Source organism: Chelonus insularis, unplaced genomic scaffold (genome assembly GCF_013357705.1).
Source record: "Chelonus insularis isolate UGA/USDA-ARS -01 unplaced genomic scaffold, ASM1335770v1 contig_135_pilon, whole genome shotgun sequence".
NCBI classification, from domain to species: Eukaryota; Metazoa; Arthropoda; class Insecta; order Hymenoptera; family Braconidae; genus Chelonus; species Chelonus insularis.
Window position 1 is genome coordinate 882,254 of NW_023276376.1, and position 16,572 is coordinate 898,825.

The window sequence follows — 16,572 nt, forward strand, 5'->3', positions numbered from 1 at the left end:
AACTCAAGATCACGTTTACCAATCAGCTGATTTTACCTATACTTTTGCTTTTCCCATCAGTTGAAGTTTACAAAGTAACATCCGATGAGTTTATGTATTTGAATACAACACATTAGAAAAAAAAAAAGAAAACAAGTAACGTCATATTTGCGTTGTACAGTTTATCGAAGTGATTAAAATAAAAAAAAAACTTGTGCATTTTTTGCAATCAAAATTAATATAAAATTTTTATTCAAATTAGTCTATTTTCAATTGTGATGATTTAATTTTCATACCGGCGAAAAGAGAAAGTGCATTTGTTTTTAGTGTTTAGAATGTTTTGAATTAACTATAAATAGTTTGATAAGTGTATTTTTATGATTTTTAAATTCTGTCTAATCATTGAGTTACATAGACAAACAGAAAAAAACACACAATGGATGAAAAAGACCTTCATCTTGCTCAAGCCATGGTTGGTCTTGAGATGAATGATAAAAAAGCTAAATCTGTCGTTAGTAGAATGCAAGACAAACAACAAACTTTTAGGTAAGTAAAATTTTTAATAAAAAAATTACTATATGTTTTTTTTCACATGTTTAATTTATGCATAATAAACAACAGTAATTAACTTAATAAGATAGTAAATAACTGTTTATCCAGATGATAAGTTGTTAATTAATAAAATAAATTTAAAGTGTAAATTATATAGAGTTCAAGATTAAAAGGAGCAATCTCTATCAATGCGATGGTGGTGTAATGGTCAGCATAGTTGCCTTCCAAGCAGTTGATCCGGGTTCGATTCCCGGCCATCGCATATTTTTTTTTACTTTTTGAAATTTAAATTTCACATGTTTTATGTGAACAAAAAGTAAATTGTCAAATTTAACATTGTTATTGTTTATAAACAATAAGTTCAGTTCCGATAATAATAAAGTTATGTAATGAAATATACTACACGGGAAAAAAATATGAAGAAATCGTTTCACTTGTTTTTATGACAAATTCCTTTCACTTGAGCTCTTAAAAAGTTTATCATCAGGCCTTGATATTTAATTATTACGAAAGTATATTCTATGTAAGTTATCTAACATATATAACTATATTTTTCTGTCTCTTTTTAAAGCCAATCGGAGTTAAGTGTTGAGCAGACTGAGCCTCGGAGGTAAAATTTGAATTTAAATTTTATGTGTTGTAAATATTACCAGATGGCTCTGTAGGCATGTTTTTGATGATAAAATAAAAGTCTTTATTATCGACTGAAATTTTTATTCAGTTGGTATAAATTTATTTTGCACTAATTGTCAGCATTGTTGTGTATTGAAGCTTTTCACGTTGTTATTATGTGTTTGTATCGCTTTTAGCTTGCAAAATTTGTTGTCCAATAGCTCTTATAACATGAAAAATATTTAACAATTAATTAATTGAATGTCTAATTTCATAAATATGTCAAGTATCAATGTATGTTTATTTTGTACATGATGTTTGCATTGCGTGATAGTTTTTATTTTCTTCACTCTCTCTTGTAAGTGTATTTCAGTTTCGCACGCGTCGACAGTCGACACGTTTGACGACACACTTTCTTCATAGATTACACATAAGAACACTTGTAGAAGAGTCACTGTAATTTGTTTATGAGTGGATAGTTGAGAAATTGTGAATATTAATAGATGAAAATTGTAATATATCATAAAATTTTCTTTGGATTATTCTTAGTGATTCATTGTTTATTTTTATTTATTGGCTCGCAAAAAATTCAAGAAATCATTTAATATAAAAAGTGTTCTTTAAAACGTCTATCATGTCATTATCGCCATCTGGTAGCAGTGGATTTCATTCTATGGAAGATTTGTCTACATGGTAAGATTTATAAAATTTTATAAATATTGTGTAACGCATGAATTATTTGTTGGAATGCATCAAGATCAAGTGGGAGAAAGATTCAACAACTTTATAAATATATCTTGCATCTACACTACATTGTAATCTGAAATTATTATTTTATTATTTTTACATTCGATCATTGTAAGGGGAATAATTTTTTTATTTACTATTGAAAATTTATTAATTCACTACGCATTTTATTTTGAACTAATTACTTTAATGAGAGAACGTACTCGAAATTAAATAAATTACTTATTAATTTAACTTTTAAATTCTTTATATACACATGCATGCTCGATTATACTAAAAGTTAAACTTATACAATATTATGCGTAATAATACATTATGTCAATTAACCATCATTCATTCTTCAAAATTCTAGAATATTTATAACTTTGCGAATTGATCATATTCTAGAAAATGTAAAAATTATTCTCAATAATTTTCAACACAGTAGTTTTATTTTATTTTTTTGATGTCACAATTTCCTATGACGAATATGAACTTTCAATTCAGTCATTTACAAGGGCATATATCAGATTAAAAATCCAGTAAAATAAGTTATTTAATACAACTTACAAATTTACTAATTGTCCTTCGGTATTTAATACACTTAGGTTATCATCAGATTAAATTTATCAGTATCATTATTTTTCTCCAATAATAATCTCATGAAGTTAAATTAATAAATGTGTATTGATGAAAAAGATTCAGTTAAGTTGCATGATGCGTTTCGTAAGGAGATTTATTGGTAGTAGATTTAAACTTTCTCGATGTTTAATAGTCAACCACAATAATAACAGGTACTTGAGGATATTGACCCCTTACACGTGTAATAGGGGGGAAATTTAATCAAATTTTCAAAGGATGTTAATAGTTTTAATTAACATCTGTGTGAGGCTTTAAATATTTTCAGAAATTATATTCTGACTTATTTACACAATTTTTTACTTATTTTAATGAGAATTAAAAACACTCTCAGAAAATTTCATCAAAACTCTTCTGTGATACATGTAAAGAGTCCCCTTTGCTAGAACGAAGATAAATTGATAGTTTTATTGATCTCTGTAAGTAAGTAATAAATACTTGTATATTATTGTTGCTATTTTATTGATTGGTTATTATAAACTATGCAAAAAACACTGCACTGCCCGGGAATCGAACCCGGATCGCAAGGATGGGAGTCTTGCATGATACCACTACACCAGCAGTGCTCCTCGCGAACATTTAGCATCTATTTAGCTAAAAAATAGTATCATAACAATCTATTAATAGTCCAGCACAGTATTTTGTAATTCACTCTTGTATTTGCGTCAAAAAAGAATTTTACTCCAAAAAAGAATCTGTTAATTGAAATGATATTTAATAAAACATAATTAATGAGTAAGTCAGTCTTTTGTTTAATTATGTGATTAGCTTAATGTCAAAGTCTCATGAAACTCTCTCGTATTAAAAAAAGAAAAAAAATGAAAAAATGAAGAATCTCGTGAAAGAATTTCTTCAAATAATTTTATGGCACAGAATTGAAAAGCCTTTTAGATATTTTATAAAATTGAACTATTAGTGACGATTGTTGTTTAGAAAATAATAAAAAAAGTGAAGTTTGCAATTATTCTTCTGTCAATTGTCAAAAGAATTGGCAATTCGTTGCGCTTTCCTGTTTTATATTTGTTACATTATAACATACATTGAGTATGAGAAAGTATCTCAAGAATGGTAAAAAATTGAGATTCGAGAAAAGAAATTTCCCTTCTTTTGTTTATTTGTGTAGAAAGTGCAGAGTCATTCATATTTTATTGATAATTCCATAATTAACTGAAAATTCGTTAAAACTGTTTTTTAAGTAATCAACAGCAAGGAATTTTATTACACCATAAGACAAGAATTTTTTTTTCTTTCTACATTTTCTCATATAAGAAATAATGTCTCTCTGGTTTTAAAAGCCAAGCCCCAGATCTGCTTTAAGTCTGCCAGGTAATTTTGTAATATCTACACTTACTACAGCACTAAATGTCGATCATTTCCATACCGCAATCACACATAACATTGCAGACAACTGGTTTGTCCGAGTTTATATGCATTACGCATGTGACGATACCTACTACTGCTTATACGTCTGTTCCTTACATAATTCTCGAACTCTCCCGGGCTTTTTTCATCTCCAACTTGAGACTTTAATCCTTGGAAAGTCTGAAAAATTTAGCATCTTAAATTACTCAGATAAAATTTTTTATTCATTTCCAGAAATTAAAACAACAAAATAGTTATTGAATGAAAAAATACTATTATCTCCTCTTAATTATATTTTGCATTATTAGCTAGTAATTTTTCATTTCAATTTTTTTTCCTTCTCACGGATCTAATCACTCTATAAAAATCAGGAAAAAACTTAATAAAGCCCAATCAACGAAATTAATAGTAAACAATTTAATAGCTTATTACCAATTATTTCCTTTTTTTTCTTAATTTGAATACAATTTAATCATTGTGACGTATCGACTTTAGCAAGGTTAAACTGACGTCAATTTTATTTTATATGAAAATTGAAATATAAAATTAAAATGACATTCACTTCAATAGAAAAACTCCATGTAAAAAATAAATTACATATGTATAATATGATTTCTTGTGTAATAAAATGTATTTTTCATCTATTCGATTTAAATAGTGAATTAATTACATGCCATGTGAGGTATTGTATTCTGTTGAATTATATATCAATGTAATGTTTTCATGCCGGACAATGACCTAAATATTCATCGTTCTTTTCTGCGAATTTAACGCACATCCGCAGAATTAATTTTTTATATAGATTAATCAGTATACGAATCTACGACGGAGGGGAAATAAATTGTTGACATTTTTTGTAATGACGCTTGTTTTCTAGGCGTCTAAAAATGCGACCTTGACCTCTTTGAAAATGCTAATGATGTCAGGAGAGAAAGTAAAATCAAGGAATTTTTATTAGACCCCATTAATAAAAAAAATTACAAAATCACATTTTTAACATATTCCTTAAACAAGTTAAATTCAGAATATTGTCTAGATTTTTTCTACTGCGTTTAATTAATAAAAAACATAATAAAGACTTTTATTGATCAGGCCTCCCTCCTGAGAAAAGTTGTACTCAGTAACCTAGTTAGAAAATAATAGAAGCTAGTTTTGACCAAAAAGAGCACTCAAATTTTTTCATCATTATTTTTCTTTGTTATTATAATTAATTACGTTGTCGAAACATTATTGATTTTTACTCCTAAACAACTTATCAACTTACTCGAAAATAAAATTATCGCCAGAATTCAGAATGTTATTAAGTATCATTAATTGAATAATTTCTTAATGATAGTAAATAAATAAAATATCGATTGAATAAGCTTCGTTGGAGATTTTTTTCACACTGTTTATACGACCTAGTTTTTTGGACGATAATTTTTCATTTACAATCATTAGTTCGTATTATCGATTAGAAATTACTTTGATGGTTGTAACAACATTATTAAGTTTTTTACGAGCAACATTGTTATAAAAAGTGGAGTATAAAATAATTAAGACTATGAACGTGTTTTATAATTGTTAATATTTTATGAAGTGGAAAGGAAAAGAAGAAGTACAGAATATATTGCCCCACATATTACTGTCTATAGTTGCTTGGAAAATTTGTCTTTCAGTTCAGTTGTAGCTACCGTTCTCGGCCGATCACTACGCATTTTTATCACTTGTTAGTTTGGCGCTCTTTCGTTTACGCAGATTTTATTTCCATATTTTTTCTAAATAGTTTGCTAAAATTTTTTTTAATTGATTACAAAAATTGAATGTAAAATTTATTTTATTGAAAAATTCTTCAATACAAAAACATCAAGAGTTAAAATTATTATACGTAGCATCTGAGTATACAAAGGTCAATGAAATTGATACAATTTACTCAAGACAAGATAAAACAACAACAATTAAATTGTGGAGTAAAAAATGTTGTATAGTGCAGTTCGATAAACGAGATAAAAATAATGAGGGAATTAAAGTTAAGAAGACGAAGTGTTGATGAAGTAAAAGAATGGAAATACATTCCTGAGAATATTGAGTGTTATAATTATAAGGAGCAAGAAGGACGTAGAAGAAAACGATCTGGTACTTGGCCGTAAGTGTTCATCATTATTTTTATTTTGGAGTAGATAATTGGCGATCTATTCCAGACATCAATAGAATAGAAGAGAATATGAAATTAAATAATTCTTATTAAGAATCAGTAGTATTTATTTTTATATTAATGTTCAAACATTCCGTTTATAAGAAACATACTTTTTTACCATTTTAAATCTAATGAATATATGTGGGTTTGTTTTTATCTAGTGTACACATTGTTAAATACAAAGTAAATCTTACGATGTTGATTGAAGTTTGAACTGCACTATACTACTACTTTATCAATTTCCATGGAAAAAAAACTTATATTTATATATTATAAATCAATTGAATTATAATATTTTTCAAATTAAATAATACATTTTAACTGAGAGAGAAATGGATAACGTTTTAGTAGTGCAGAAAAGTTAATCTCGAGTTGATAAGAACAACATAGGTGTGGATATGCGCATTAACGAATTTTATCATACTATGCAAAATAATTTGCAACTTCATCGTTTCTTAGTAAAGAATAAAATTAAATTTTACATAAAGATCGCACAAAAAGGTTTTATATTTACAATAAATTGCGTCTATTCTTTACTTACGTATTTTTCTACTCTGAGCCGTTTATATTCAACTTAAGAACACTACTTGTCATCGAATCCGGTATGGTCTAGTGGCTAGGATACCTGGCTTTCACCCAGGAGGCTCGGGTTCGATTCCCGGTACCGGAAATTTTCTCAAGTTAGTTGCATTTTGTTTACTATGAATTATTTCTATTTTATTTTAAATGACTCTATTTGTCGATATTTTTTTATTGAATTAATAAAAAACATAATATGAACAAAAATGAAAACGATATAACGGAAATAAACGTAGTAATGTATTTTGTCTAGGAAACAAAGTTTGAAGTTGAATATTGCTCTCTCTAAATTGAGTAATAATGTTGTATTTAATTATTAAAAAAAAATTGAAAAACTTGTAATTATTGTTTTTTCAATGTCTTAATTAGAGCTTAGTGAGAAGTTGAAAGACTTTACAGTTGATGTAGATCTTCCAATGTTATATCATTGTAATGTTTATCCATGATTATTCTCTAATTTTTTTGATGTTCTGAATAATAGTATTTGCTATTTAATGTTCATGATATAACCCGATTTTTCGCAAACTAATTAAGTGCACGGGGCGGGACCTTCTAGTGTGGGAGGTCACGTGGTCGATGAGAGGAATCAAATCGTGGAAAAATTCGAAAATATTCAATGATAAGTATAAAACGATTATAAAATACACCAAATAGATTAAACCGCACGAGAAACGTGTCCGAAATGCGTTTTTGTTTAATATAAAAATGTTAACAATAGACTGGAAAATTTAAAAAAATATGAAAAAGCTTTTCATAATTATCAATTAGTAATGGTAAAAATTTTCATAATATATAAATCAGTGATAGATGCTTTGAAATGATGATGGAGTAACTGGAAAAAAATATAAAAAGCTAGAAATATTAACGATACAAAAATAGTTTAAAAAATGATTAAAAAAATATTATAATTTTTTTAATTATGTCATTAGCAGGAGCGTTTTTAATTATTAAAAAGTCAATTTTCAAAAAACTATTATTTTTGTGGACAGCTATCAGATTATACTGGAAATTCTTATATCTTTGAATTTACTCATTGTACGCAGTTTTCATTATTTAATTATTTTTAGCTTTAAAATACGGTGGTGTAGTCTATGACTACCATATTCAATCATTAGGACCAATCTATGACCAAATCGTATGAAACATATTGGTTATTTTCTAAATGTTCTACAATTGAATCTTTGTATACAACATCAGAACATTGCTCGTCATCGAATCCGGTATGGTCTAGTGGCTAGGATACCTGGCTCTCACCCAGGAGGCTCGGGTTCGATTCCCGGTACCGGAAATTTTTTTTTCTTTTTTTTTAAATTAAATAACATTCAAGAGAATACTTATAAACAAGTATTTCGAACTTTTCTTTTATACAAAATTCTTCAGCAGTTTTTCTACATGAAAGAATGGTTATTTTATGTCATTTAAATATTGTATAACATACTCTGCGCACGATCAAAATAACTAAACGTCAGTCAGCTGTGTATCACGTCGCCATTATCTTTAGCATTCAGTTGTAAACTCTGCTCACTAGTTAAAATCTCGTTATAATTTTTTTTTTCTATTTAAAATCCTAATTTTTCAATTAACTTATCGTATTTTATAAACGAGTTATGGAATTATCAGCAGGAAACGCTGAACTTGAAGCTGATGGAGACTCATATTTAAGGTATTTATCAATCTAATGATAAAAACAAGATGATAAATAATAAAAAAACTAATTATGCATAGTCATTATTTCAAAAAAAAAACATATATATGAATTAGTTAATCATTAGAATTGTACGAGCTTCTATATGGCACTTATTTATCAGCAAATAATGATTGAACATTTTTTTTTTTAAATTACTAACAATTATAAGTAATTTATTATCTCAATTATAAACATTATATCATCGTCTAATGATAAGATCATTACTGAAAAAGATTAAGAAATGAATATTTTCTGTAATAGAAGCATTGTTTTAAATAGTCATAATCTTCATTATTAATTATCTTTTTTTTCTATAATATTTATGATTCTATTTTATTCTTTCTTTTTAATAATATTATGTAGAGGAGATAAAAACATTTTTTAAATTTGTGGTAAACATCATCTCATGACCTAAAAGAATATATCTACATAATAAGTTTATTACAAATTTTTTTTAACATATCATTAATAACTCTATCGATAAGATACAATTTAAACAAAAACATCACTATTCACATCCAATTAAAAAAAATTATTGTTATCATTTCTTAATGAAAAAAGTTGCTTCAGTGACACGTTAGATAAATATTAAGTAGATTAAATAGATGAATCAATAATTATAAATTTACTTATGTTGGCTAACGTTGATTGAATGGATAATCAGTCAAGGTCAATATTTTGGCAGCTTTCTTACTTCTAGCCGTTGTTATTACGTTTAAAGATGACATCATATTGTAACGCTTGTTTTTACCTTTCAAAACTATCTTATTCTCATTATCGTACTCAATCTGATGCTGTTTTACCGTCTGAGAGCAGGGAATTTCTTTCTACTGTCTGGTTCAGTTCGGATCATATCTCTTCGTCATTCGCTGTAAGACTTTACCTGTGTTCATTTCGATCTATCTAGAATTATAGCTTTTATAGAACGCCCATATCATTATTAACAGAAACACAAAAACTACAGTAAAATCAATTTTGTTTGAAACTTTTTGTGTGATTTGTTGATCATTAAAACAAACAAAATAATTAGTTTACTCTGATTTGAAGTAAAAAAACGAAGTGATTAAATAACTCAAGTTGAAAGTGATTGTTTAGTGATAAAAAAGGAGTAAAATCTTACTCAAACCTGATTTCTAATTTTTTTTTACAATTCTTATTGACACTTGATTCCATGTAAATGATTTTTGTATAAAATTAATCTGGGAATTGGATTTCTTTAATAATTATGTTATAGTTATATCATATATCAAAGATTCCATGATCATATCATGCAATCAGTAGAAAGTTTTAATAAAAAATGATCTAATTCTGGAAAAACTAGGTTTTACTTCAGCTCTACTTTATTTTTAATGAATTTCCACTGATCATATTTTTTAATTAAATAGTTTGATAATTTATTCGCTTACTCAAATTCTTCCTTTTGCTCAGTTAAAGAATATAAAATATTGTTATTTAGAGCATAAATAGTAATAAATTAGTGTGATCTTTACCTTCTTGACGTCATCAGATCGAAAGTGTCTGAATTGGTATTGCTGGCGTCCCTTTCACTTTTATTTTCTCATCTTGAGGGCTCCTTGATGCTCCTTGGCTATAAAAATTATTCATCAAGTCATTAACTATGAAAAACAACTAAAATCATTTAAATTCAGACAAACAACTTTTTTACCAGACATCCTGGTAACTTTTATTGCTATCTTCATTTCAGATTTTTATCCAAAAAAAATTTTCTTATCGCTTCTGTGTTCTTTTTTCGTCTCTAAAACAGCTTCAAGTAGCAATCGAACTGTTTCAAGCTGACTCACTTCAGGAATTTGCAACGTCACGTGTTCACTCGTGCATTCCTGTCTAGGTGCTTGCTCCAATACGGCTCTTCACATACTATATACTAGTTTAACTTCTACTGTCACGTGATTAATTAATTTGATTAAAGTTGCATTCTTTGCAAGTATATTTGTTGTAAAATGGCATTAAGTAATCACTGAAAAATAAATAAGACATTAAGTGTTACATAGTAAACAAAAGTATGGATCAAGTGTCACCACTAAGGGATGGGTCGTTGATTGGTTTTATCGATGGAAATTTTGAATTCGACCAAATTGATAATGATAGTAATAAAATAAATACTGACAATGGACAGAGAAATCGTGTTCTAAGGTACTATATCTATTCTCGAAAAATATTTTCCCAATTATTTACTTAAAATACATTATCATTAAGTTTAAAAAATAATAAACAGCATGATAAATATTATTAATAGTTAAAATTATTTAGTCAAAAAGTACTGTGTTTACGATGGATTCAATTTATTTTGTAAAAATATATTCAAAGGAAAGAGTAGATATATGATTTATTGATTTTCTATTGAGCTATAAATTGTACATATCATAAATGACAAGAATTTTATTTTAATTTCTTAATCGTATTCCATATTTAACGAGAATATCGAAGACAGTATTCAGTATTCTCGTTCGAAAAATTGTATTCACAATCTCGTCATAAATGAGTTATTATTTATAACTTTATATCATCTATTTCAATATTTGATGTATTCAACTTTTGTTCATTATTATTCATAAGTGTATAATTTCCTTTATTTACTCACGTTGAAGTCAGATAAAAACTTTTAAGTAGAATAATAATTTATAGCACAGAATATTGTTTCACTTAAGTACTTAGTATAGTGACTGATACAATGAATAATTGTAATGAAGTTATTTGAATAATAAACGACAAAAAAATTGATCAACTTTTAAATATTCGCGTGCATGAAATATCCACGTGGTTATGGAGAAAAGTTTTGTATTGAAATAGTACGATTACTCATGATTTATGATAAATATCTCTATTGAATCTATTCAATCACTTTTGTCATGTATGATGTCAAAGACATAATTAAAACACTATAATTACCATAAATATTATGTGATAATAACTATTAATTAAATTTCTAATAGGATTAGTGCGTAATCAATGGTAGAGATGTTTTTATTAGTATTTCAAATGAAACAACTATGATAAAAACAATATAAATCACTGTAATTAGTGATTGTGATGTTTTTTCTATTTTTCATGATGAAAAATTCATTAAGAAAATTGCATGAATAATAAGTTAGATGCATTGAATTAATGAATTGTTTATTTACAGGAGAACCAGAAGTCTTAATGCTCCGAGCCCTATTCAACAGTTTGGGCCATGCGGTCGAATAATGAAAAATTCAGCCATGGTTATGTAAGTAAAATATTGTTTACTATTAAACTATTTATTTATTAGTTAATGTCGTTGAACTTGCTCAATTGTTAGTATTAATTATTTTCAACTTCTAAATTAACTTTTGAAGAAGAAAAGACCGGAAAAGAGGTCGTGAGTACAGTAAAACATAGGAAAACGAAAAAAAATATGTACTTACTTACGTACAATAGTAATGTGATGAGACGGCAATTAGAATGCGAGTTAATTCAACGAGACGCGGGAACGAGCGGTGGTAATGACGCATGCGCGAATCCAAATTGTTTCTTTGTGTTATAAACGAGTTGCGGACAAACACTTGGCAGTATGCGCGCGACCCTCGACCTGAGATCATCGCAGCATGCTCCCATGTTAATTTTTATTCATCATTGTAACATATTATTATCTATTCGTTATAATAATTATTTATACTATTATTTTAACTTAATTTTTAAATAAGTTATTCGGTAATTTAGTGTGTTATTTATTTATTTTTATCTCAGTTTATAATCATGGTCGGTTTCATCAGGTAAGTCATCAATTTTCATATTGAACAATCTTCACAGATTTTGAAATGATCAATGATCAAGTGCGTATGATTAATTAGAATAAACGCTCATTTTATAAATTATTTTTTTTTAGTAAAATTTTTAATTCAGATAATTTTATTTAATGTTATTTAAGATAATTGTCATTTTTATTTAATGTATTGCATTGGAGTATATATTTTAATCAATATATTGATCGTTAATAAATAAATTTAGTATTATTATCAATCAAAGTTTCTCGCCTCGACCCATTTGCATTAACTGACTACCGATCTAGTCGGTTCTTTGACTTGTGTGCGACCTACATGACCTACATGATTGATTCGAACCGTTTGAACTGATATTAAATGAGTCATGGTGTCAATTTATGCCTAAAAAGTCACAAAACAATTTCGACTTTAAATGCTAAAGTATTCGAGGAAAATCTCATAATTATCTACCTCATATCCCTAATGATTACGTAAAGTTAACAAAAAAATTTTGTTGTTACAGGACTATCCAGGATCCAGCTTCCCAGCGATTAACATGGTACAAGCCACCATTAACAGTTTTAGTCATTAAAAAAGTTCGAGATTCTTCAGTTCTACCTCCGTTTGTTCAATTAGTTACATGGCTAATAGAGGTAGGAAAAAGGTTTTAAATTATAGTCACAGAAAAAATATTTTTACTAATGGATTTTTTTAATTTATTGAAATACACTTTGTATTTTTTAGGAAAAACGAATGGTAGTATTCGTAGAAGCTTCAGTTCTTGAGGATCCAGCATTAGCACGGGATCCGAGGTTTCAAGGAGTCAGAGATCGTTTACAAACATTTAGAGATGGAACAGATGATCTTCAGGATCGAATTGATTTTATTGTATGCCTTGGAGGCGATGGAACTCTTCTTTATGCCAGTCTTCTATTTCAACAGTCAGTTCCTCCTGTGATGGCATTTCATCTTGGTTCTTTAGGTTTCTTAACACCTTTCGAGTTTGATAACTTCCAGGAACAAGTTACAAATGTCTTAGAAGGTAGATAAATAATATTTTATCAAATAACAAAGATTTTTAACTGAGTCTAGATGTTCAGTAATTTTTCATGGTAATGCTTAGTCAGTAACTATTGATCATAAAGTTTTCTAGACCTTCGATAAAAGACCAAATGACGCGTTAATAATTATCGTCCTTGCTATAAGTGTCATCCTTGATTTTAATATCCAATTACATATGTGTCCTTTATCTGTAGGAAAATCTTATAATTTTTTCTTTTCTTTTTTCAAGCAACTGAAAAAATATCAAACAATACTTTGACTCGTGTTTGAAGGTTCTTGTTGACTAAAAAGAATTTTTAACTTTCAGGGCATGCCGCACTTACGTTAAGAAGCAGATTAAGATGTATAATAATGAGGAAAGGCGAAGATGGCCAGCCAACAAAACCGCCAACAAATTTATTAGTCTTAAATGAAGTAGTGGTTGATCGTGGACCATCACCATATTTATCAAATATTGATCTCTATATCGATGGCAAACATGTAACAAGTGTCCAAGGTGATGGGTTGATAGTTAGCACACCTACAGGATCAACAGCTTATGCAGTAGCTGCTGGTGCTAGCATGATTCACCCATCTGTACCAGCAATTATGATCACACCAATTTGTCCGCATTCTTTGTCCTTCAGACCGATTGTTGTTCCTGCTGGTGTTGAGTTAAAAGTAAGTACTATACGCATACTTTGAACTATTCAGAATCATACATGATATAATCATGATACAATAGAAAATGAGTGAGCAACAATAAAAAAATAGAATTGAAAAACAAGTCAATTATTCAAATGAATGATTATTCCGGGAAGTATTTTTCGTTGTAAGATTTAAAAAATGAAACGCAGTAGATGATTCGCGATATTAGATTGTAGAATATTGAGTGAATAAATTTAATAATAGGTCAATAACAATAGATTTCAGTTTCACCTGACAGCAGAAACACTTCTTGGGTATCTTTTGATGGCCGTAATCGTCAAGAATTACTTCATGGAGATAGGTAAGATATATAGTCTTGTTAATATTAACAGTCTTCTTTTTTTTTTTACAGATTAAGGCTAATAGTAATGCAAGGAATACAGCCTATGTCTCGTTTGATGGTCGAAACCAACAAGAACTCCATGTTGGGGACAGGTTGGTCCGCAATTAGTTGATAAAATCAAAAAATAAAATATTAAAAAATTTTTTTCATAAAATATCATCGCTTGGTAATTATACGGAGGTTATCTGTGGGATCTGGGCTTATTAATGGTTTTTGTATCCAAAAATCATCTCTTTACATATTGTACCGACTTGGAAGAGACGTAGGCTGTCATTTGTCAAACTAAAAATGAGCTTTTTTCAATTTTCTGCTTTCATGAATATTAATTAACTATTCATTTTTCATGTTTAACATTATCTGAAAAAATATTTATATGTTATAATTTTTTTTTGTTGTAGCTTGAGGGTAACAACATCAATCTATCCAGTACCCAGCATTTGTGCAACAGATCAAATTACTGACTGGTTTGATTCTTTGGCTGAATGTCTTCATTGGAATGTTCGCAAGAGGCAGAAACATTTAGATGAACTAAGTGATCTTACACATTCATCCAGCAATGATACATTAGATTCGCTCGATCGCGATAGCTAGGGTTTACAAATAAATTTAAATTGATAGATCAACATAAGATAAATGTTAAGATTGATGCAAAAATGTTTAAAGATCAGTACAATTACCATAAAACCTTAACGTTTTTGACAGAAAAACATTATTATTAAATATAAGAATTCTGTTAAGGTAAATTCTTTTTTTAATTTTTTTTAACATAATAATTTTTGATTTTATAGATAAAAATACTTTTTGAACTAAATGAATTTTTCAAAAGCACTTGAACACTTGTTTACAGTATTTAAAAGAATTTAACTAGTTCAAAATAATGACTGTACTTAATTCTTAAATTTTTTTTAAATTTCTAATATTTGCATCAATTTAATGGGCAATGATATAAGTTAATATAAGTCATCCGTATCATCATACCTGAAAATATTCAATTTAACAAATTGTAATTACTATAAAAATGATAATTAAGATTAATAGATTTTTAAATAAGTGTACAATAACAATATCCGTGAATCGTCGAACGTCTAATATGGATTATTTTTAATATATAACAAGTGTTATGTTTGTTAAAGAATAAACTAAAAAGCCATAATCACTGTCAAAACAATATATTATTGCTCAAATATCTATCAAAATAAAAAGAAAAAGAGTTAGAGGCTGAAAAGGCAAAAGATTCTTAAGTAATTTTGATTATTTTTTATATAAAGATTAAATTGATTAATATTTATTAATCAATAATTCATTAGTCATAATATTTGTTAATAATCATGACTTTTATAATTATTTGTCAATCTCATGAAAATAACCAATGTAAAAAGAACATTTATAAAATTTTATGATAATTATCAGTTGTAAAATTAGTTCAGATAGTTTTTTATAGGGAAATTTGGGTAAATTCTAAGTTTGTTATATTATAAGATTCGTAGGATTATGCCCATCGTCATTATTATAAAATAAAAAATATATATATATATTTATCTTATAAGAAAGAAAATAGCATATTTGGCCCATACTAAATTTTAATAATTGTTTATCTATTCGAATAATATAATCAAATCTGTTTATTAAATAAAAATATTTTTTTATGGAAATATTGCCTCAGTTTATCAATTATTGATGAGTATTTTCAATTATTGTACTACAATCAATTAATCAAAAAGACTCGATAAAAATTTTTTTCCAGTTTATGTTTAAATACTAAAGATATAAATCTTTTACTCATCGTCAAACAAAAAAACATAAAATTTTTTTTTCATTTATTATTTATGATAAAGTTTTTGTATGGTTTAAAAAATAATTTTTAGCGTCATTGATATATTATAATTTGACTGAGGATGTATGGTAGTAAATTTAATAAAAAAAATTCAAAATATATGTTTTAACAAAAATTTGACTGTATAACAGCTTAAGACAAGCTATTACTTGTCATTTTTTATTATTTCATAATCATTTTCATTATTATAATTTATAATAAACATTATAATACAAAATTGTTTACAATTAAATGCAATCGAGAACAAAACTCGAGCGTAAATTATAACAAGTAAAAAAGTAAGAAAATAGAAAGCCATTAAATTTTATTAATGTTCCTAGTAATAAGTATATAATTGTTATTAACATTAATCAGAATTTTTTATCATCGATCATCAAGTAATGACTTCTTCGAGACTAGAGGACCTCTTTGGCGAGGGACCAATTACTTCATTAACTCATTAATTAATTAATTAATCGATTAATCAAGTAATTAATTAGTTAACATATTGTGTAAGGCTATACATTTTTTTCATTTTTATCTATTTTCACATATATAAACACAACTCTACTACAATTACGTACATTGGTGTTGAAATTAATTAATAATAGA

General features: G+C 27.3%; 1 protein-coding gene and 4 non-coding genes across 13 annotated transcripts; 4 read left to right on the forward strand and 1 right to left on the reverse strand.

Moving 5' to 3' along the window:
* The first annotated feature begins 58 nt into the window (after positions 1-58).
* LOC118074414 (NAD kinase-like) lies at positions 59-15,709 on the forward strand. Of its 9 annotated transcripts, none has more exons than XM_035095607.1 (8): positions 59-525; positions 1,103-1,141; positions 11,458-11,541; positions 12,579-12,708; positions 12,800-13,097; positions 13,425-13,777; positions 14,023-14,105; positions 14,546-15,709. In XM_035095607.1, exons 1-8 carry the CDS (start codon positions 416-418, stop codon positions 14,736-14,738), a joined length of 1,290 nt encoding a protein of 429 aa, XP_034951498.1. In that variant the 5' UTR covers positions 59-415; the 3' UTR covers positions 14,739-15,709. The 9 variants fall into 9 exon arrangements, with proteins under 9 accessions (XP_034951498.1, XP_034951497.1, XP_034951502.1 ...); XM_035095606.1 differs by lacking the exon at positions 14,023-14,105 and adding an exon at positions 14,157-14,239 and having other exon boundaries at positions 14,546-15,708; XM_035095608.1 differs by lacking the exons at positions 59-525; positions 1,103-1,141; positions 14,023-14,105 and adding exons at positions 9,175-9,485; positions 10,078-10,466; positions 14,157-14,239 and having other exon boundaries at positions 14,546-15,708.
* TRNAG-UCC (transfer RNA glycine (anticodon UCC)) lies at positions 722-793 on the forward strand. The gene has a single exon. It is a non-coding gene; the product is annotated as a tRNA-Gly (tRNA).
* Positions 3,004-3,074, reverse strand: TRNAG-CCC (transfer RNA glycine (anticodon CCC)). Its single transcript has one exon. It is a non-coding gene; the product is annotated as a tRNA-Gly (tRNA).
* On the forward strand, positions 6,645-6,716 carry TRNAE-UUC (transfer RNA glutamic acid (anticodon UUC)). The gene has a single exon. It is a non-coding gene; the product is annotated as a tRNA-Glu (tRNA).
* On the forward strand, positions 7,842-7,913 carry TRNAE-CUC (transfer RNA glutamic acid (anticodon CUC)). The gene has a single exon. It is a non-coding gene; the product is annotated as a tRNA-Glu (tRNA).
* Positions 15,710-16,572: the final 863 nt, after the last annotated feature.

Coding starts and splice junctions, on each gene's coding strand:
- LOC118074414 (XM_035095607.1), top strand. CDS start 416: ATGGATGAAAAAGACCTTCATCTTGCTCAAGCCATGGTTGGTCTTGAG. Junction 526..1,102: donor GACAAACAACAAACTTTTAG/GTAAGTAAAATT, acceptor CTCTTTTTAAAG/CCAATCGGAGTTAAGTGTTG. Junction 1,142..11,457: donor GAGCAGACTGAGCCTCGGAG/GTAAAATTTGAA, acceptor GTTTATTTACAG/GAGAACCAGAAGTCTTAATG.